The 21,492-nt window shown below is 46.0% G+C and overlaps 1 protein-coding gene and 1 long non-coding RNA gene across 2 annotated transcripts in view; one reads left to right on the top strand and one right to left on the bottom strand.

Annotated features, from left to right (window-relative positions):
- Positions 1-14,503, bottom strand: part of SCN3B (sodium voltage-gated channel beta subunit 3) — a 32,451-nt gene extending 17,948 nt beyond the window's left edge. The window contains exons 1-3 of the mRNA XM_040326382.1: positions 14,046-14,503; positions 4,194-4,363; positions 2,539-2,767 (exon numbers count right to left, since the gene is read on the bottom strand). Of these exons, the coding sequence (XP_040182316.1) occupies positions 2,539-2,767; positions 4,194-4,363; positions 14,046-14,103 (457 nt within the window). The 5' untranslated portion in view covers positions 14,104-14,503. The remainder of the gene's footprint in view (positions 1-2,538; positions 2,768-4,193; positions 4,364-14,045) is intronic.
- The window catches only part of LOC120915676, a 36,634-nt gene extending 17,066 nt beyond the window's left edge, over positions 1-19,568 (top strand). The window contains exons 2-3 of the long non-coding RNA XR_005743900.1: positions 6,064-6,168; positions 19,485-19,568. This is a non-coding gene — a long non-coding RNA (uncharacterized LOC120915676). The remainder of the gene's footprint in view (positions 1-6,063; positions 6,169-19,484) is intronic.
- Positions 19,569-21,492: the final 1,924 nt, after the last annotated feature.

Raw genomic sequence — 21,492 nt, 5'->3', positions numbered from 1 at the left:
TTAGGATTTTATATGATAGATCAACACAAAGTGGCACATCATTGTGAAGTGGAAGGAAAATGATAAATGGTTTTCTATACATTTTACAAATATGTTAAAAGTGTGGGGTACATTTGTATGGCGCCCCCCGAAGTCAATACTTTGTAGAATCACCTTTCTCTGTATTACAGCTGCAAGTCTTTTTGGGGATGTCTCTACCAGCTTTGCACATCTAGAGAGTGATATTTTTGGCCATTCTTCTTTGTAAAATAGCAAAGCCTCTGCTTAGCTATCACAGTGATCATTCACTATTATACGTATTAGCAAAAAATTGCTTCTCAACCATTTGGCTAAGATTAAGTGTAGTATCTGATATCATTGTACAGTAGGGGTACTCCGTTATTCTTGCCTTTTGGTAGGAATGGCAGGCTCTATAGCATCCCTTCTGGTATAATGGGGGCTCTGAAAGCTAGTACCGGCTGGAACAGAAATTGGGGCGATCATAGGATGTGAGGGACGAGAGTAATTCCCTTGGGAAGACTGGAGAGGCCCAGTGCATCCTGATTTGAATGGGTCTACCTTGTCTGGCCATGGGCTGGGAAGACCGAGAATCCTAGGTCCTGTGCCCCCTGGGATTTGGTCGGCCCAAGGGTGCACTTAGTATCACTTGGGCGTGGGAACCCCACTGCGACAATGAGCACAAGGTCACGACACTAAAGCTTTTTCTGCACCGCGCCTTTTAGGGCTTGACCTCTTGCCCAAGTCAGGACAATTTTTGTTACCAGGCCTCAGGGCCTAGCCTATGCACTGACGCTTATTTCATTTGTTTTTCTTCACGTTTGTCACTACACTTTTGTTTGTTTTGTTTTCTCATTAGAATGGGAGGGTATGAGTCCCTGGGGCCTACCCTGAAGTCTAGGGGGAGGATGTGTGTCTATTGGTTCCTTCCTCCTACGAGTCAGGGTTTTCTGTCCTCAGGAGAGCCCCTCACCTAGTATTCGTTGGTCAGCTTCAGCTAACCATGGGGACAGGGGTCCGCCAGACCTTTTGGCTAGGTGGACCAGGTTGAGTCTTGCACTCCGGGGATCAGGGTAAGGTCCCACTGCTTCAGGGGTGGACGTCAGAAGCTTTGTGTAACGCGCTGCAGCTCTGGCCAGGCTACCAGTGGATCATGTCTGAGGCTGCTACAGGCACATTATTCATGTGGATGAAGTTTTCTTTTCATTTCTACATCTACCGTAAATAAAGTGATTGTGCTAGTCTGTGCAATTCCCTCTATCAGTCACCCTGCGTTATTTTCTCCTCTTGAATGGAACAAAAAGATGCATTGCATCTTTCTATTTGCTAGAGGAGAAAGGTTTAAAAAATCATGAGAATGATTGAAGGTAGTTCACATTTTTTATATCACACAAAGGTGTTTCAGTAAAAAAACACATTAAAGTTCATTTTAGGGCACAAAAACGTAATAAAAACGCAAGAAATTTTATATAAAAGCAAAGGTTGCACTGAGTAAATAGATACCCAACATCAAATCTTAAATTTGGGTGCCTCTGTGAAATGAAGACAAATTCGGTACCCTATATTTTTCATAGCCAAAGATTTAAAAGCCATCAGTTTAGCGTTTATAAAGGAGTTCTGGTGCTAGAATCATTGCTCTCATTATGGCGTGAGAGGCGATATGTAATGTGTATTGCAATCCAATGTTTTCTGGCATAGGCACCCTGACGCCTGTGTTTGTACGTACTTATATGTGGGGTTGGGGGGCCTCAATGTTTTTTTTTGGGGGGGGGGGGATTATGTGCTTTGGTTGTAACTTTATTTTTTAACAATTACAACAATAAAAAAAAACATTTTTTTTTACTTAACAGACATCCAGGGTCAAAAAGATCCTGCATTCTCCCCTGCAAATTGCAATGCATTATATTCTCTCGACTTGATAGCCGGGAAAACTGTCAATGGGGACCCGGAAGTGACGTTGCACGCGTCACTTCCGAGTCAGCAACAAGAAGTGGTGGAGAACGGGTATGTGTCCGCTCTCCACCCTCCCCCCCACATGGTGGCACCCTCTTGGACTTGATGGCCAGGGAAACTGTCAATAGGGACCTGGAAGTGACGTCGCACGCGTCACTTCCGAGTCAGCAACAAGAAGTGGTGGAGAACGGGTATGTGTCCGCTGTCCACCCTCCCCCCCACACGGTGGCACCCTCTTGGACTTGATGGCCAGGGAAACTGTCAATGGGGACCTGGAAGTGACGTCGCACGCGTCACTTCCGAGTCAGCAACAAGAAGTGGTGGAGAACGGGTATGGGTCCGCTCTCCACCCTCCCCTCCACCTGGTGGCAACCGTCTTGGGCCCACAGATGGCAAGCGAAGCATGGGATACATAGCGGAGGGGGCGGGTGTGTCACCTTGGCGACCTGGCACGTCTGATTTGTCAAGCCCTGACCTGAAGGTAAAAATGACCCTTGTACTATGCAGGGTTTCTGAAAGTCAGGTAGAGTTGGAATTAGGGCACCTTCATGGCAATGCCAATATACAAGGATATCATACATCTCCTACCTACTTCGGAGACAATGAGGCTGATTTCCAAGCTGGTCTGCACGGAGTGCTGGTGAGCCTCATAATGCAGTGTACGGTTCACCTGACAGACAAATTTCCCAGAATCGGTGATTGTCACATTATGTAATATGAGGGAGACGTCCTGCAGGTCCTTGCTCCCGATCCATTGAAGGCGACGTTCAAACCGGCTTTTAGGCTTGGTGTGCTTTCCAGCAACAAATTCGTAGATCTAGGGAGAGACAAGGCTTGAGTATTACTAGAGAACGGCGACTTTTTCTAAACACCTGATCTAGCAATAAAGGCTAATTTATGAAAAGCTGAGAAAAGGAAAGTGCATCTTGCCATAGCTACCAATGAGATACAGTAAAACCTTGGATTGCGAGCAAAATTTGTACCAGAAACATGCTTGTAATCCAAAGCACTCGTTTATCGAAGCAAATTTCCCCATAAGAAATAATGGAAACTCAAATGATTTGTTCCACAACCATTTCCTCATAAGTCTTTCAGTTTATAGTCCATATAAAAAGATTATAGCAATGTGACAGGTTGTGTAACCATAAAATGTCCATCCACAAATGGAAGCCTCCCCAAGGGGATTAGAAGAAAAATCCAGCAGGAGCTCGAGTATAAAAGAGAAGAGAGGCGCCTCTAAGTGTAGAAATATGTTGCTAAATGTTGTACCTTCATTAAATGTAACCATATTGCTACACTTAGAGGTGCCTCTCTTCTCTTTTATACTCACTCGTGACATGACGCTATGTGTATATCAAGACATCGCTTGTATATCAAGTCAAAACAAAAAATGTTGCTATTCTTGCAACGCTCTCAAACCAAGGTTTTACTGTATTAGGCCCCCTTCACACTTGTACGACTTGTCCCACGATTTGGGACTGCAAAGTAGCATGACAACAAGTCGTTCCCCATGATTTCCAAGGACAACCACTCATATTAGTACGACTTCAAGTCTGGGCCGACTTCAAAGTAGTCTCTGCACTACTTTGGTGCGACTTTGATGCAAGTTCACGTTCAAACACCTCAAGTCTCCCTGAAATCGCAGCCACAAAATCACAGTAAAATCGTGCAACTTTGAAGTCGTAGTAGTGTGAAAGGGGCCTTAGGTTTAGATTTCTAGTCTGCATTAAAAAATGTGTGGCTTGGCAGATGTGGCTTGCTTTCATGTGCATTCTGCTTACATTTGATATCAGTTTGAGAAGCTTCGGAGATCATTGAAAGGTGACCTGCACCTGAACCCCTTCTCACCTACACCAACCTGTTTTCAAGCTGCTTTTGCATTACCATTGACTTGTATTGGGAGAGAAGCAGTTCTGACAAATAAAAGCTTGTAAACATAGGCCCTGCATTTGGATGGAGTGAGCATCAGAGACACTGTTCCTCCTTCACAGCCTAATGCATCTCTGTAATGTTCTTAATGAAATAATGGCTATATCTTAATAAATACTGGATTGCAACAATGTTTCTTCCCACAGATCCATATAAAAGTACTTTAAAGAGCTTAGCATTACGCTTCTATGCAACATCAGACAAGTCCAGTCATGAAAAGCCTTTTTCCAACCAAGCACATGGGAGATATTCATATATCTTAAATAAACAGGTCAAAAATGACAAAAAGTGTAAAAAGAATACAAAATACATACAAGCGATCGGTTTCCAATGCCATTTGTGGGTTCATAGTACCATTCAACATTGGTAATGGCGTAGACCTCCTCTCTTTGCATGCAGGAGATGCACAATAAGGTCATATTCTGTCCTCTCACGGCCTCTGTCCCAGAAGGAACCTCAACGCATACAGGCGAGCAGAACCCAACTGCAGAGTGTCACCAGCAGGAAAAAGGGGGGGTGTGTACACCAATTAAAGGAGCAGGCAGAGAAGGCAAGCAGGGCGTAAAACACCAGGGAAACCAAGAAATAGACAAACATAACAAACACAACAGCAGCAAAAAAAGAATACACAAGAATACACAAAGGGTCAGGTCAAACAACAAAATTAGTAAAAATACAATAAAGGGAAAACACAAGTGTAGGGAAAGGTATAGGAACAGCAATGGGGTTGGCAACAGGGCCACACACCACAAAAAAACACACAAAGGGCCACACAACACACAAAAACACAATAAAGGGGAGACAAAAGAGGGAATAAACGTGTTAATTTAGATCTTATCAGATACTGACAAATTAAAAAGGCATTACTCTTGTCTTTATGAAAAAAAAATTCTGCATTTATTGTATATTATACAGGACACGGTCTAAGCCAACTTTCCCTATTCTGTTATCATAAGAAAAATCGCGCTAGGGCCCCAAATTTGTGATATTTAAAAGCAGCTGGCGCAATACCCTAATACATGGTGTGCATAAATTGGAAAAAATACAGTGCAGCGCATATAAAAATCACATAGGACACTACTTACAAATAATAAAATCAAAAATAATCACATATAAATGTATGCATATGAACTGAGAAAAAGTCCCACTGAAGAACCAAACGGTGATTGAATAAGCTTCTCTGTGTATCATAGAAGATTGGAAATCCCAAAGAGCCTCAAAGATTTTCAGCAATAGGACCACCACAATGTATGAAAAGTAGTGGCTTACCAGATTCTAATGACCCTCACTAAGGAAAGGTCAAAAAACACTTGTTTAGTTATCCACAAAGCCTCAACCTGCTTCAGGGGTCTTGATAGGCCATTACACTTCGGTATATCCCACCAAACAGTTCAAGTCCCATGTATGGTCAGTTTTCTATTCCAGTCAGAAAAACTGACCATACTTGTGACTTGAATCGTTTGTATAACTTCTACTTATTGTAAGTGCATTCATCCTTATTAAATATGTGGTTTTACACTATGGAGGGTGTTTTTTTTCCCTTCTTTTATGATATCTTGCCTGTATGGAGCCTTATTACACATTGGCTGGTGAGATATACCGAAGCGTAATGGCCTGTCAAGGCCCCTGAAGCAGGTCAGCGGCTTTTGTGGATAACTAAACCAGCGTTTTTTTACCTTTTCTTAGCGAGGGCCATTAGAATCTGGTAAGCCCCCACTTTTAACACATTGTGACGGTCTCAAGCTTTGAGGCTTTTTGGTAGTCGCAAATTTATTTCTTCTATTATACACAGAGAAGATTTTTCAATCCCTGTTTGGTTCTTCAGTGGGGCTGTTTCTAAGTTTATATGCATACATCCCTATTCTGTACCTATGACCTCTATAATGAATGTAAACCTGCAAACGACCCGGTTGCTTCTTTATTGGCGCATAAAAAAAGTGAGTAAACGCATACAGGGGCTCACGCGTTGCGGCTCACAAGCTTTGATCACAGAAGCTACACACACCCCATTTTCACATGTCACTAGCCAAGACAATTGTGGCCTTATCATATTCTAAAACAAATGTAAGTTATCAGCATGCGAGAAAGGCGGTGGAATCCCATGATGGTCACACAATGATAAGCATAGGATATGTGATCCACAAAATCAGAAAAGGAGTTCATTTCTGGTTTTCTTTTTAACAGGACACATTCACTGGGTAACTGTCATATCGATATGCACACTTGGTCAATACAACAGTCTATGTGTTAGAGCTGGGAAGATTGGGTACAACGTCAACATCGTCACAGGTGAGTCAATAAAAAGTAATATATTTCCTTCCCTATATATGTTATATTTTATTGGGGGCAGGATTTTCTTTTCAAATCCAGTCCTTTGTCAAAGAGAAGAGGTAATATGAATGACATGTACTGAAAAAATTGAAATCCCATGTTTGATTAGGGGCCCTTTGTGTCACTTCATACAGCCTCTGGACACATTAATGCCGGGCTCACATATATGCGGCGGCGGTTCCCAGCATGGGGTCCAGTGTGTTCAGTGGTTTAGGTGCGAATCGGGTCCAAATATTAGCCTGAATTTGCACCTGAAACGAACCTAAAGACACACGGGACTCTTTTTGGAATGCAGACTGCGCCGGCCCGCTGGGGCCTTCTTGGGTAAGTGCGGGCGAACCCCCCCCCCCCAAAAAAAACAAACAAACACCGCCTGCCACTACCTTAAAGATAACTTCTCACTGACACCATTGACATTTTAGTTATTTGAGAGGCAGGAATTGTTCACTATTCATGGAACCCCTAGCAACCTCCTGGATGAACCCACAGCACCCTAGTTGAGAAGTCTGCCTTGGAGAAGAATTCTATTTTTTGTTGGGCTGCAGTATTAAATTGCATAGGTAATTGGTACGGCAGGTGGCATCCCCAATTAAAACCATGAATTCTGTAGTGTTCCTACCACATAGGGGCCCCGAAATGACCTGGGATTTTCAGTTCAGTTTCAGTTTCAGCAATTATACGACTTGTGTCTCAAATGAACGGTCTATTTAAGTCACAGAAGGGTTAGACATGTGTTATAGGGAGCCGTAGTCTAAGTGGCTGAAGAAAGAACGGTCTGTCACCCATCACAACCCTTCATATCCTCCCTTTGGTTCCCCCCTCTGCAGAATGGAAGGGTGATGTACCAGTAGTTGTCTGGGCATCAGTAATACGTCCTATACTCTTCTTTTGTTTGTTTGTAGGGCAGAGTGTTTCATAGACTCCCCTCCTTATGGATCTGCCGTTTAGTAGATCAGCTGTTTCTAATTCTGCCATAGTGATTGGTACTATATGTCTATAGCTGTACTATGCAGGCAGCTGTTCAGGTGCTGATACTACACCGAGAATGTCAGTAATGTCCATTAAGAATGCATTATCACAGGATCGGGTTTCTGATGCTTGTACTTTCGGCATCTGCTGTCAATATATATATTTGGCAGTCAGTGGAAGCCAGTTCCTGGCCATACAGTTAGCAATACACTGAATTGTACATCTTCAGTAAGCAATATTTTTATTTATGAAACTTGGTCATATTAAAAAAAGACATTATATGGCTAAATCTGTAGTTCATGTTCAAACCTTCATACCAGAAATAATAACATCCTATTCGATTTCTACTCCAGGAGTATATAATGAGTTTGGAAATTCTAGAGAAATGCTTAAAAGAGAAGTACGGGATTTGCTTTTTTTTTTATTAATTATATTTACCATGGTGGATGCTGCATCTGTCCCCCGCCGGCTCTAACACTGCGAACCTAGTGATCATACGCCACCGATTGCTCGTTTTTCAGGGCTTCCTGAGCAGAGAGCTGTAGACTGTCAGTCACCGCTGTCTGCTCTGCCCCCCACCCCCTGGAGCACTGAGCTGTGGAGTGAGCGGGAGCAGCCGGGTTCAGGTCCTCAGCGGCTCACTGAGAGGCTGAGCCGGGTGCCAGTCCAGGCATGTGGGTAGATCCCAACCAATATGGTCGTGATCTTTCCTGAGCCTGGACCGGCTCTGTAATGTCAGCCAACAGCGTGCTGAAAACAAGTCGCAGGAGTGTAGAATGAATTCATTTTTTTTTGTTTTTGTTATAAAACATTGTAAATAAGTAAGTTTTCTCCTTCATTGATGGGCACTGATGAGGTGGCATTGATGTGGTGGCATTGATGGGCACTGATGATGGGCACTAATATTCGGCACTGATAGGCGGTGCGGATGGGCACGGATAGGCGGTGCGGATGGGCACGGATAGGCGGTGCGGATGGGCATGGATAGGTGGTGCGGATGGGCACGGATAGGCGGCGCGGATGGGCACGGATAGGCGGCACGGATAGGCGGCACGGATGGGCACGGATAGGCGGCACGGATGGGCACTGATAGGCGGCATGGATGGGCACTGATAGGCGCCACGGATGGGCATAGATGGGCACTGATAGGTGGCACTAACGTATATATGTTGTACTAATGGATGCCAATCAGTGCCAAACAATGCCTGCCAATCAGTGATGCCCATTGTGGGCACTGATTGACATCTATTGCGGGCACTGATTGGCATCCATTATTTCTGTCATCCCTGGTGATCTAGGGTGGCATACCTGTGTTTTGCATCCCTGGTGGTCTAGTGGCATCCCTGGTTGTCCAGTGTGTGCATCCTCGGGGGGGGGGGGGGCTGTTCTGATAATCGATCAGCACAAACCCCCCCTGTCAGAGGAGCAGCCGATTGGCTCTCCTCTACTCGCGTCTGTCAGACGCGAGTGAGGAAAAGCCGATTACCGGCTTTTCCTGTTTAGATCGTGATCAGCCGTGAGACTGACATCCTGCAACAACGATTGCCGCGATGTGCGCCCCCGGGGGCGTGCAGCGGCTCAATATCCTGAGGACGTCATATGACGTCCACTCAGGATATTGAAACCACTTTGCCAACGTCTTTTTGCATAAGGCGGGCGGCGAGTGGTTAAATAATGCATTACAATTTAACAAAACCATTCGATTTTAGTGGACTGAAAGATGTACTGGAAAATGTAATCAACTAAAATACGACTAAAACTAAAACAATTTAGATGCCTAAAATACAACTAAAACTAAAATGGCATTTTAGTCAAAAGCCTATGACTAAAACGAAATCAAAATTTGACATAAAAATGAATACTGTATGGCAGACTGTACAGATTATCAAAGTGTTTGTTAACCTAAAAAACAAAACAAAAAAAAACAGCTTCTGTTCCCTTTAAGCACGAGTACCAGCACAGTGCTTGTGCTGTGTAATTTGGTCCCTTCTATCACCTAAAAAACCTGGCTGATCCTGCCTGGCTATGCCCTCCCCCCTGTAAACTGACCACGGTTTATCATGGCTGCTGAGCCCTGACACCGTGGTCAGTTTACGGGATTCCGTAATCCGCAGCTCTCCTCTGTCCTCCTCTCCCCCTCCCTCCCCGCCTGTCTGCTCTGTGTCACTGCCCAAATCCCCTCCTCTCCTGCTGCTATTATAACTACAATAAAAAACTCCCATCCCCTCTGTAACATAACGTTATGTGTCCATGTGCCTGTGTTATATAAAAAAAGCTGCCGATCTGTACCTATAGCAGAGCATCTTCCAGCACTTGCGTGACTCTTTGGCTCTCTCTCTCCTCTCTTCCCCTCCTCCCCGACTGACGTCATCGGGAGTGCTCGGCCCCGCCCATTGGAGCTGTCAGCCAGGCAGACGAGAGAGCTGAGAAGTCACGTGAGTGCCAGGAGACACTCTGATTATAGGTACAGATTGGCATATTTTTTTATATAACACAGGCACCGGGACACTTATTGTTATGCAGCCAGTGTGCCGTCAAACGCAGGCAGTGTGCCGTCACATTGCCCCCTGTAAAATGCCGCCACATTGCCCCCTGTAAAATGCCGCCACATTGCCCCCTGTAAAATGCCGCCACATTGCCCCCTGTAAAATGCCGCCACATTGCCCCCTGTAAAATGCCGCCACATTGCCCCCTGTAAAATGCCACCACATTGCCCCCTGTAAAATGCCGCCATATTGCCCCAAAATACCGGCAGTTTTGCCCCCCTGCTGGAACTTGCCTTTCTCGAGTCAGCTATCCTCCTCCACGATCCCTCAATGTCTTCTCCCGCCCTCGATGTCACTTCAGCCAATCAGGTGACCGGTAACCAGACCCGGTGAACCTGATTGGTTGAGACGCGTGTCAGTGTTAACCAGGGAACGCACACCCTGAGCGCCATCTGGGTAACTATTTGGATGCCGATTAGAGCCCACAGGCTGTAATCAGGAAGCCTATCAGAGCCACTGGCTCTGATAGACACTTCCAAAACACACCCACCGTTGTTATTCAGATGGCCGGCACTCAACAGGGGGCCAGACACCTGAATAGTGGGTGGCAGCGGCGACAATACATAGATTCATGCAATGCATGAATCTATGTATTGTTGAGTGAGTGGGTGCAGGAGAGAGGGGGCGGTGCTCCTGCGCCCACTATGGACACACCTCCACTGTTCAGAAATAAACATTGTGTTTTTTTTTTTACATTGACTGCGTTTCTGATGCCACACATCCCTTATATAAATTTCCACTTTAGATCTATTTTGTTTCTATAGATGAGAAATTGTCACTCTGGGCCTGTGCCAACGCTGGTTCAAAGATCAAGTTTCTATGAAAAAGAAATATCCAGCATTAGAGAAATGAGTTCTGTAGTAATCCTGGTTCACAGAGGGGTTTCCGAATACATCTATGATTCCCCCACCTGAGGACTACACACAGATGGCATACAGACTTTTTCTAACCTGTAAGCCGAGACCTGGAACAGTCTGCAGGCTGCACACGCGTCCCCCTGGGCCTTCTAATTATGGCTGTGCTCTGCTACTAACTAATATAGATTGTTTTCAATAAAGCCCTGCAGACGTACGGCATGCAAAGGACATACAGACAAGTAGGCCATTGGATCCAGAGACTTGTTGCTGTGTCTGCTGCGGGAGTCTTCTGTGGGAGTCTTCTGTGGGAGTCTTCTGTGGGAGTCTTCTGTGGGAGTCTTCTGTGGGAGTCTTCTGTGGGAGTCTTCTGTGGGAGTCTTCTGTGAGAGTCTTCTGTGGGAGTCTTCTGTGGGAGTCTTCTGTGGGAGTCTTCTGTGGGAGTCTTCTGTGGGAGTCTTCTGTGGGAGTCTTCTGTGAGAGTCTTCTGTGAGAGTCTTCTGTGAGAGTCTTCTGTGAGAGTCTTCTGTGAGAGTCTTCTGTGAGAGTCTTCTGTGAGAGTCTTCTGTGGGAGTATTCTGTGGTTCTACGATGGGTGTCTACTGTGGGGTTCTACGCTGGGTGTCTACTGTGGGGTTCTATGCTGGGTGTCTACTGTGGGGTTCTATGCTGGGTGTCTACTGTGGGGTTCTATGCTGGGTGTCTACTGTGGGGTTCTATGCTGGGTGTCTATTGTGGGGTTCTATGCTGGGTGTCTATTGTGGGGTTCTATGCTGGGTGTCTATTGTGGGGTTCTATGCTGGGTGTCTATTGTGGGGTTTTATGCTGGGTGTCTATTGTGGGGTTTTAGGCTGAGTGTCTATTGTGGGGTTCTATGCTGGGTGTGTATTGTGGGTTCTGGTCTAATAAAGAAGAGGGTCTGGGTGAGGGAGCTGTGCTGGTATGTCTGTGTAACTTGTTCAATATATGGATTGTAAATCTGGCAATTACAAACCGAGGACTGATCCACAGATCACTGGAAAGTAGGACTGCTTCCAAAGAATTTGCCTAGATTCACATATGTTCGGGTCGGGAATGCATCCATAATCCTGCGCATTGCCAACCCGCTGGCACAACCTGCTGCTGTTTAGCAGACATGCAAGGTAACCATTAATTCCTAATGGCGCCCCCATGCATTGGAAAACGCAGCGCTTTTTTGCCTGTGTGAAATCGCATGATGCTGCAGCACCACGTGGGTCCATGCAGGGCGCTTTAAAGTGATTGTAAACCTACCATTTTTTTTTAAATAAAAATAATCAATATGTCATAACTGCTACTTAACTGCTCTGTGTAATGGTTTTGCACAGAGAAGCCCTGATCCTCCTCTTCTCGGGTCCTCTGGTGGTGCTCCTGGCTCCTCCTCTTTATCAGGCGCCCCTATGGTAATGCGATATCCATGGGGGCACCCGTGTGGGCTCGCTCCCAAATCCCGCTGCTGAGTCCACAGGCACAGACAGACAGTGGGACTCGGCCCCGCCCCCCATGTCGCAGCTTTTGATTGACAGCAGCGTGAGCCAATGGCTCCTGCTTCTATCAATCTATCCAATAAGGAGAGCGACAGCGGCTGGAGCTGCTGCATTTGTGCACATGTCTGGATCAGATGGGCACAGGTAAGAAAGAGGTGGCCTGAACGGGGAGCTGCAGCACAGAAAGTTTTTCGCCTTAATGCATAGAATGTATTAAAGTGGAGTTCACCCAAAAGTGGAACTTGCGCTCATTTGTCTCCTCCCACCCTCCCCTCCAGTGCCACAATTGGCACCTTTCAGGGGGGAGAGAAAAGGGGAAACTGCCGCTCCAGGTCAGTGTCCTCTCAGAAGCGTGGGTGCTGGCAATGCACGAAGAGAAGACTGGAGAAAAAGACTGGACAGCCGCACTTCCACGAAATTCTTAAAATGTTGCTTTTAATAGTAAAAAATGGAAACAGCACTACAAGTCACAGCAGACAGTGGGGTGGATAGCTGACGTGTTTCACACTGGGGTATCAGCGCTTAGTCATACCCCCTATGACTAAGCGCTGATACCCCAGTGCGAAACGTGTCAGCTATCCACCCCACTGTCTGCTGTGACTTGTAGTTCTGTTTCCATTTTTTACTATTAAAAGCAACATTTCAGGGGGGAGGGGGGAGCGGATACCTGTCTTTGACAGGCATCCTGTTCCCACTTCTGGAAGCCACAGCCATGCCTGTTGACATCACTGCTCGGCTCCCTCCTTTCCCCTGTGTCGCAGAGCCAGTAGGAGAGAGGAGCGGGGCCTCGCGCATGCGCAGTAGAGTTCCCGGCATGAAGCCGTAAGGCTACACTGCTGGGTTCCCTTACCCACAATGGCAGCCGCAACATCCGACAGCTGATGGAAACATTGGCTGCGGTTGCCGACATCGCTGGACTCCAGATGGTAAGTGTCCATTTATTAAAAGCCAGCAGCTGCAGTATTTGTACAGTATGTGTGTGCGGTATGTGTGTGCGGTATGTGTGTGCGGTATGTGTGTGCGGTATGTGTGTGCAGTATGTGTGTGCAGTATGTGTGCCGTGTGTGCAGTATGTGTGTGCAGTATGTGTAGTATGTGTGTGCAGTATGTGTAGTATGTGTGTGCAGTATGCGTGCCGTATGTGTGTGCCGTATGTGTGCAGTATGCGTGCCGTATGTGTGTGCCGTATGTGTGCAGTATGTGTGCCGTATGTGTGCAGTATGTGTGCAGTATACGTGTAGTATGTGTACAGTATGCGTGTAGTGTGTGTGCAGTATGTGTGCCGTATGTGTGCAGTATGTGTGCAGTATACGTGTAGTATGTGTACAGTATGCGTGTAGTGTGTGTGCAGTATGTGTACCGTATGCGTGCAGTATGTGTACAGGATGCACGCACGCAATAGTGCTAACCTAGGTTAAATGCAACAAGTAAAATAAAAAAGAAGCTTAGAACCAAAACCATCAGTAGATCGATCAGATTGTGAGCTCTGCATGGTAGCCAATCGGCTTCCAGTTCTCTGTGTGAAAGCTTTATTGAACACACTGAAGTCAGAAGCCGATTGGTTACTATGCTCGGCTGTACCAGATGTTGCACTCTCCAGTTTTAGTAAATCACCCCCGCCGACTCCGGTAAGGCTGATCTCCCAATAGCGGGGGGCTCAGCTTGTAAGATCTACCCCCCCCCCCTCCATCAGATCTATAGGCTCGAAGTCCAATGATGGGTCCAAATGCTGTGTTTGGTGCTCTCATTGGACTTGGTGCAGCTCTATAGTATTAATGCCCCCCCCAGATGTCTGCAGATCAGGTCCATGCTGTAGATGTGGAATAGGTGACCCTTTACATGGCAGGGACCTGATCTGATCGCTCTGTGCATGGCTAAGGAAGCTCTGCCTGCCTCCCATCCATTGTTCTACAATGACATGCTCACAAGGCACAGGCACTGGCCTGGAATGGATTACATACCGAATAATGGAAGAAGTAGAGACACACTCCAGTGGGATGAATCCTTCCAGGTAGCCATGATGAATTCAGCTCCTTCCAGTCTTCCCAGGGGTGGTGTGGATAGGACAGGAGACAGGGATGGTGGATCTCCCCCTCCTAGATGTTCTATCAGGGTGGAGACCCTACAGGAGGTCAATGAGATGGTTCAGCACCCTGGAGAGGGCCAGGATGGGGGGAGATCAGGAGACTTCTTCTTCTGCAGCCTGGATAGACAGATCAGAGCCCAGCACACTTCTCTGTGTCTGCAGATGGGAGGCTCACTAATGCTTCTCCTTCATCAGATCCAGGCGCCAGCTACAAAATCATCACCTTTCATCAATGCATTCCTCCCTCCCCTGACAAGCGCTAATCTAATAAGCATGGATGCTGCATGCAGCCACCGCAAATGGCTATGTGAGCAGCAAAGGGAGCAGAGGAAGAAATCAGCTCGGTGGCCACTAGGTGGCAGCAGAGAGCAGCCATTTCACACGCGAGTCATTGTAGACGAGGCTTAGAATCAGACAGGGGGAGGTCACGTGCTTTTATATGCTCTTCTTTTTTTTAAAATACATTTTAAAGAACACCTAAAGGCAAAACTTTATTTTTATTTTAAATACATTTTAAAGGCAAAACTGTTTTTTCTTCTTTTTTTTTTTAAATACATTTTAAAGGCAAAACTTTTTTTTTTAATCCATTTTAAAGTACACTTAAAGGCAAAACTTTCTTTTCTTTTTATTAAATGCATTTTAAAGGCAAAACTTTTTTTTTTCTTTACTATTTTTCTTTTCTTTTTTTTTTTTTTAATACATTTTAAAGTACACTTAAAGGCAAAACTTTTTTTTAAATACATTTTAAAGGCAAAACTTGTTTTTCTTTTCTTTTTTTTCTTTTTTTTTTTAATACATTTTAAAGTACACTTAAAGGCAAAACTTTTTTTTATTTTTTTAAATACATTTTAAAGGCAAAACTTTTTTTTCTTCTTCTTTTTTTTTTTTTTTTTAATACATTTTAAAGTACACTTAAAGGCAAAACTTTCTTTTCTTTTCTTTTTATTGAATGCATTTTAAAGGCAAAACTTGTTTTTCTTTTTTTTTTTTTTAATACATTTTAGGCAAAAGGCAAAACTTTTTTTTATTTTTTTAAATACATTTTAAAGTACACTTAAAGTTGAGGTTCACCCTTTAAATTTTTTTTTTACATTACACGGAGTCGCGCCATCCTACCGACAGAATGCCAGTGTTTTTTTTTTTTTTCTCAGCACATACCTCTTAATCCCGATTTTCACCTCACGGCAATTCCGCGGGAGTGGGCGTTCCCAAGCACTGCCTGTGATTGACAGGCTTCCCGAACGGCGCATACTGCGCGTCACAGGTTGCCGAAAAAACCTGAACGTCGGTGCGGCTCTATACGGCGCCTGCGCACCGACGTTCGGGTTCTGTCGGCAACCTGTGACGCGCCCTTTCGGAAGCCTGTCAATCACATGCAGTGCTTGGGAACGCCCACTCCCGCGGGATTACAGTGAGGTGAAAATCAGGATTAAGAGGTATGTGCTGAAAAAAAAAAAAAACACTGGCATTCTGTCGGTAGGATGGCGCGACTCCGTGTAATGTCAATTTTTTTTAAAGGGTGAACCTCCACTTTTAAGACAAAACTTTTTTTTTTTTTTAATACATTTTAACCACTTGCCTACTGGGCATTTTCACCCCCTTCTTGCCCAGGCCAATTTTCAGCTTTGAGCACTGTCAGGCTTTAAATGACAATAGCGCAGTCGTGTGACGTGGCTCCCAAACAAAATTGGCGTCCTTTTTTCCCCACAAATAGAGCTTTCTTTTGGTGGTATTTGATCATCTCTGCGTTTTTTATTTTTTTTTGCTCTATAAACAAAAAAAGAGCAAAAATTTAGAAAAAAACACAATGGCCCGGATTCAGATACGAGTTACGACGGCGTAACTTCCGGATACGCCGTCGTAACTCTGAGTGTGCGGGGTCGTATCTATGCGCCTGATTCTTAGACTCAGTTACGCATAGATTTCCCTAAGATCCGACCGGCGTAAGTCTCTTACGCCGTCGTATCTTAGTTGCATATTTACGCTGGACGCTAGGTGGCGCTTCCGTAGATTTACGCGAGGAATATGCAAATTAGGTAGATACGCCGATTCAGAAACGTACATCCGCCCGGCGCATTTTTTTACGTCGTTTACGTAAGGATTTTTCTGGAGTAAAGTTACCCCTCATAAAGCAGGGGTAAGTCATGTTAGGTATGGACGTCGGAAACCTACGAACAGCGTCGTATTTTACGTTGTTTGCGTAAGTCGTTCGCGAATAGGGCTGTGCGTAAGTTACGTTCACGTCGAAAGCATTGACAGTTTGCGGCGTAATTTGGAGCATGCGCCGTTCCTAAGAAACATCAATTACGTGGGGTCACAAGTAATTTAAATAAAACACGCCCACATCATCCACATTTGAATTAGGCGGGCTTACGCCGACACATTTACACTACGCCGCCGTAACTTAGGGCGCAAGTTCATTCTTAAAACAGAACTTGCGCCCTAAGTTACGGTGGCGTAGTGTATCTGTATCTGAGATACACTACGCCCGCCGATAGATACGATAATGTATCTGAATCCGGGACAATATTTTTAACTTTTTGCTATAATAAATATGCCAATTTAAAAAAAAAAAAAAGTTTTTTTTTTCTCAGTTTAGGCCGATACGTATTCTTCTACATATTTTTGGTAAAAATAATAAGCGTATAGTGATTGGATTGCACAAAATGTTTAGCACCTACAAAATAGGGGATAGATTTTTTAAAAATTTGGATTTTTTACTAGTAATGGCGGTCATTTATGATTTTTGTTAGGACTGAGATATTGCGGCGGACACATCGGACACTTTTTGACACTATTCTGGATCCATTCACATTTATACAGCGATCAGTGCTATAAAAATGCATTCATTACTGTATAAATGTGACTGGCAGGGAAGGGGTTAACACTAGGGGGCGATCAAGGGGTTAATGTTTTCCCTAGGGTGTGACTCTAACTGTAGGGGGAGGGGACTGACTGGGGGAGGTGACCGGTGCTGTGTCCCTATGTACAAGAAACACACCATCAGTCTCCTCTCCCTGACAGGACATGGATCTGTGTGTTTACACACAGATCCACGTCCCTGGCTCTGTAAATGCCGATCGTGGGTACCCGGCGGACATCGCGGCCCCCAGGCATGCGCATCGGCACCCGCGTGACGTGGCGGGCACAGCTTTTCCCCGTTGCGTGCCCGCGGCGGCGCACAGGGAGCTCGTAAACAGGAGGATGTCCAGGGATGTCCTCCCGGCAATTGAGCGCCGCGCTGTAGTCGTCTTTTGTCTATAGCACTGATGCGGGGGGGTTATTATTGCAGAAACTGGCACCGATGCTGGGGGGTTATTATTGCAGAAACTGGCACCGATGCTGGGGGGTTATTATTGCAGAAACTGGCACCGATGCTGGGGGGTTATTATTGCAGAAACTGGCACCGATGCTGGGAGGTTATTATTGCAGAAACTGGCACTGATGCGGGGGGTTATTATTGCAGAAACTGGCACCGATGCGGGGGGTTATTATTGCAGAAACTGGCACCGATGCGGGGGGTTATTATTGCAGAAACTGGCACCGATGCTGGGGGGTTATTATTGCAGAAACTGGCACCGATGCGGGGGGTTATTATTGCAGAAACTGGCACTGATGCGGGGGGTTATTATTGCAGAAACTGGCACCGATGCTGGGGGGTTATTATTGCAGAAACTGGCACCGATGCGGGGGGTTATTATTGCAGAAACTGGCACCGATGCGCAGGGGGGTTATTATTGCAGAAACTGGCATCGATGCTGGGGGGGTTATTATTGCAGAAACTGGCACCGATGCTGGGGGGTTATTATTGCAGAAACTGGCACCGATGCGGGGGGTTATTATTGCAGAAACTGGCACCGATGCGCAGGGGGGTTATTATTGCAGAAACTGGCATCGATGCTGGGGGGGTTATTATTGCAGAAACCGGCACCGATGCGGGGGGTTATTATTGCAGAAACTGGCACCGATGCGGGGGGTTATTATAGCAGAAACTGACACCGATGCTGGGGGGTTATTATTGCAGAAACTGGCACCGATGCCGGGGGGTTATTATTGCAGAAACTGGCACCGATGCTGGGGGGTTATTATTGCAGAAACTGGCACCGATGCGGGGGGTTATTATTGCAGAAACTGGCACCGATGCCGGGGGTTTATTATTGCAGAAACTGGCACCGATGCTGGGGGGTTATTATTGCAGAAACTGGCACCGATGCCGGGGGGTTATTATTGCAGAAACTGGCACCGATGCTGGGGGGTTATTATTGCAGAAACTGGCACCGATGCTGGGGGGTTATTATTGCAGAAACTGGCACCGATGCTGGGGGGTTATTATTGCAGAAACTGGCACCGATGCTGGGGGGTTATTATTGCAGAAACTGGCACCGATGCGGGGGGTTATTATTGCAGAAACTGGCACCGATGCTGGGGGGTTATTATTGCAGAAACTGGCACCGATGCTGGGGGGTTATTATTGCAGAAACTGGCACCGATGCTGGGGGGTTATTATTGCAGAAACTGGCACCGATGCTGGGGGGTTATTATTGCAGAAACTGGCACCGATGCTGGGGGGTTATTATTGCAGAAACTGGCACCGATGCTGGGGGGTTATCATTGCAGAAACTGGCACCGATGCGGGGGGTTATTATTGCAGAAACTGGCACCGATGTTGGGGGGGTTATTATTGCAGAAACCGGCACCGATGCGGGGGGGTTATTATTGCAGAAACTGGCACCGATGCGGGGGGGCTTACTGCTACTTACACCAATGTTGGGGGTGATTATTTTGTCCACTGACACCAATGCTGGGAGTTACTCATACTGCAACAATTAGGCAGTCTTTACTCCTGCTTTCTCTTCAGCGTGCCTTGCTGTGGCAACACAGGAACTACTAAAATAAATACAGAGTAACTGTGTGCAGGGCCGGATTCCAGACAAGGCCAACAAGGTCAGGCCTCGGGGCGGCAGTGGGTGCAGGGGCGGCACTGCAGCTGAGAGGAGAGGACACTTTTATTTCGGGAGTCCCCCCCTGTCATGTCACGGATGGTAAGAGGAGAGAAAACAGAGGGAAGAGGAGCTGAGATGGTTCTCAATGTCATTTTCGGCAGCAGCACCCCCCACTGCTTCTCAGTTTCCTGCCGAAAAAGTCCCCCAGCGGATAATGTCCCCCCTGTACTGCGCAGGCAGGGGTGGCATTGAAGGACCCGGCCTTGGGGCGGCAAAGGGAGTAAATCCGGGCCTGACTGTGTGAATGAATTCTGCTTTTATTAAACCTAATTTAATGTATAATGTTTTAAATATATTCTTGTCTTGAATAGACACTGATTAATTCACCAAAAATCGGAGGAGGAAGTGGTGCAGTTTGGCATTTTTGTACTTATGGCCTTGTCCTGGCATTGGCTATGGGGGGGACTGGTCTAGCATGGCAGAGGATTGGGTAAGTAACTCTACTTTTCAATGCCCCCTAGACATAAACAAGCAGTTAGCCCTTATATTGCAGGCACAGCCCCACTGCAAGGGAACATTCTTAAAGCGGTGGTTCCCCCTAAAACAAATTTCTAACAATAGATTCGTAAGACCCGTTACACTGCGGGTAGGCTGGCTTTTTTTTTTTTTTTTTTCGTACATACCGAGATCTCGGCGTTTCGTCCCTTGTCGGTGGGCGTTCCTAGTTGATTGACGTTCCTCGGACGGGCGCATACGTGACGTCACGACTTTCCGACAGAAGCCGAACGTCATTGCGCAGGCGCCGTATAGAGTCGGCTCTATACGGCGCCTGCGCAGCGACGTTCGGCTTCTTTCGGAAAGTCGTGACGTCACGTATGCGCCCGTCCGAGGAACGTCAATCAACTAGGAACGCCCACTGACAAGGGACGAAACGCCGAGATCGAGGTATGTACTAAAAAAAAAAAAAAAAAAAAAGCCAGCCTACCCGCAGTGTAAGGGGTCTTACGAATCTATTGTTAGAAATGTGTTTTAGGGGGAACCACCCCTTTAAGTTTGCCAGAGTTGGGCTTTATATTATTGAATTGCTCATAGCCTGGCCACAGTTCTACGTTAACACGGTGGGGTTGATTTACTAAGACTGGATTGTGCAAAATCTGGTGCCGCTCTGCATAGAAACCAATCGGCTTCCAGTTTTTTTTTTGTCAAAGCTTAACCACTTAAGGACCGCCTCCTGCAGATGTACGTCGGCAGAATGGCACGGCTGGGCACAAGCACGTACCTGTACGTCCTCTTTAAGTGCCCAGCCGTGGGTCGCGCGCTCGCGACCCGGTCCGAATCTCCGTGACCGCGGGACCTGCGGACCCAATCGCCGCTGGAGTCCCGCGATAGGTCTCCGGAGCTGAAGAACGGGGAGAGGTGAGTGTAAACACAGCTTCCCCGTTCTTCACTGTGGCAGCTTCATTGATCGTGTGTTCCCTGATATAGGGAAACACGATCAATGACGTCACACATCCAGCCCCGCCCCCCTACAGTTGGAAAAACATATGAGGTCACACATAACCCCTACAGCGCCCCCTCGTGGTTAACTCCTAAACTGCACTGTCATTTTCACAGTAAACGATGCATTTTTTGCTGTGAAAATGGTCCCAAAAATGTGTCAAAATTGTCCGACGTGTCTGCCATAATGTCGCCGTCATGAAAAAAATCGCTGATCGCCGCCATTAGTAGAATTTTTTTTTTTTTTATAAAAATGCAATAAAACTATCCCCTATTTTGTAAACGGTATAAATTTTGCGCAAACCAATCGATAAACGCTTATTGCAATTTGTTTACCCAAAATAGGTAGAATACGTATCGGTCTAAACTGAGGGGGGAAAAAAAGGTTTTTTTATATCTTTTTGGTGGATATTTATTATAGGAAAAAGTAAAAAATATTGCATTTTTTTCAAAATTGTCGCTCTATTCTTGTTTATAGGGCAAAAAATAAAAACGGCACAGATGATCAAATACCACCAAAAAAACCTCTATTTGTGGGGAAAAAAGGACGCCAATTGTGTTTGGGAGCCACGTCGCACGACCGCGCAATCGTCAGTTAAAGCGACGCAGTGCCGAATCGCAAAAACTGGCCAGGTCCTTTACCTGCAGAAAGGTCCGGGTCTTAAGTGGTTAATTGAACAAGCTGAAGTTAGAAGCTGATTGGCTCCCGTGCACAGCGGCACCAGATTTTGCATTCTCCAGTTTGAGTAAATTTGACCCCAATGTATGGGCATAGGGAAGATAGCATGGTACCAAGATATTCTGCTGTTTGGAATAAAAGAAACGTACGTAGGCAATAAAGGTTGTAATAATAATGTGTTCGCTGCAGATGTTCAGTAGCAC

Source organism: Rana temporaria, chromosome 10 (genome assembly GCF_905171775.1).
Source record: "Rana temporaria chromosome 10, aRanTem1.1, whole genome shotgun sequence".
NCBI classification, from domain to species: Eukaryota; Metazoa; Chordata; class Amphibia; order Anura; family Ranidae; genus Rana; species Rana temporaria.
The sequence above is the reverse complement of the archived record's forward strand: the minus strand, read 5'-3'. Positions and strand labels throughout refer to the sequence as shown.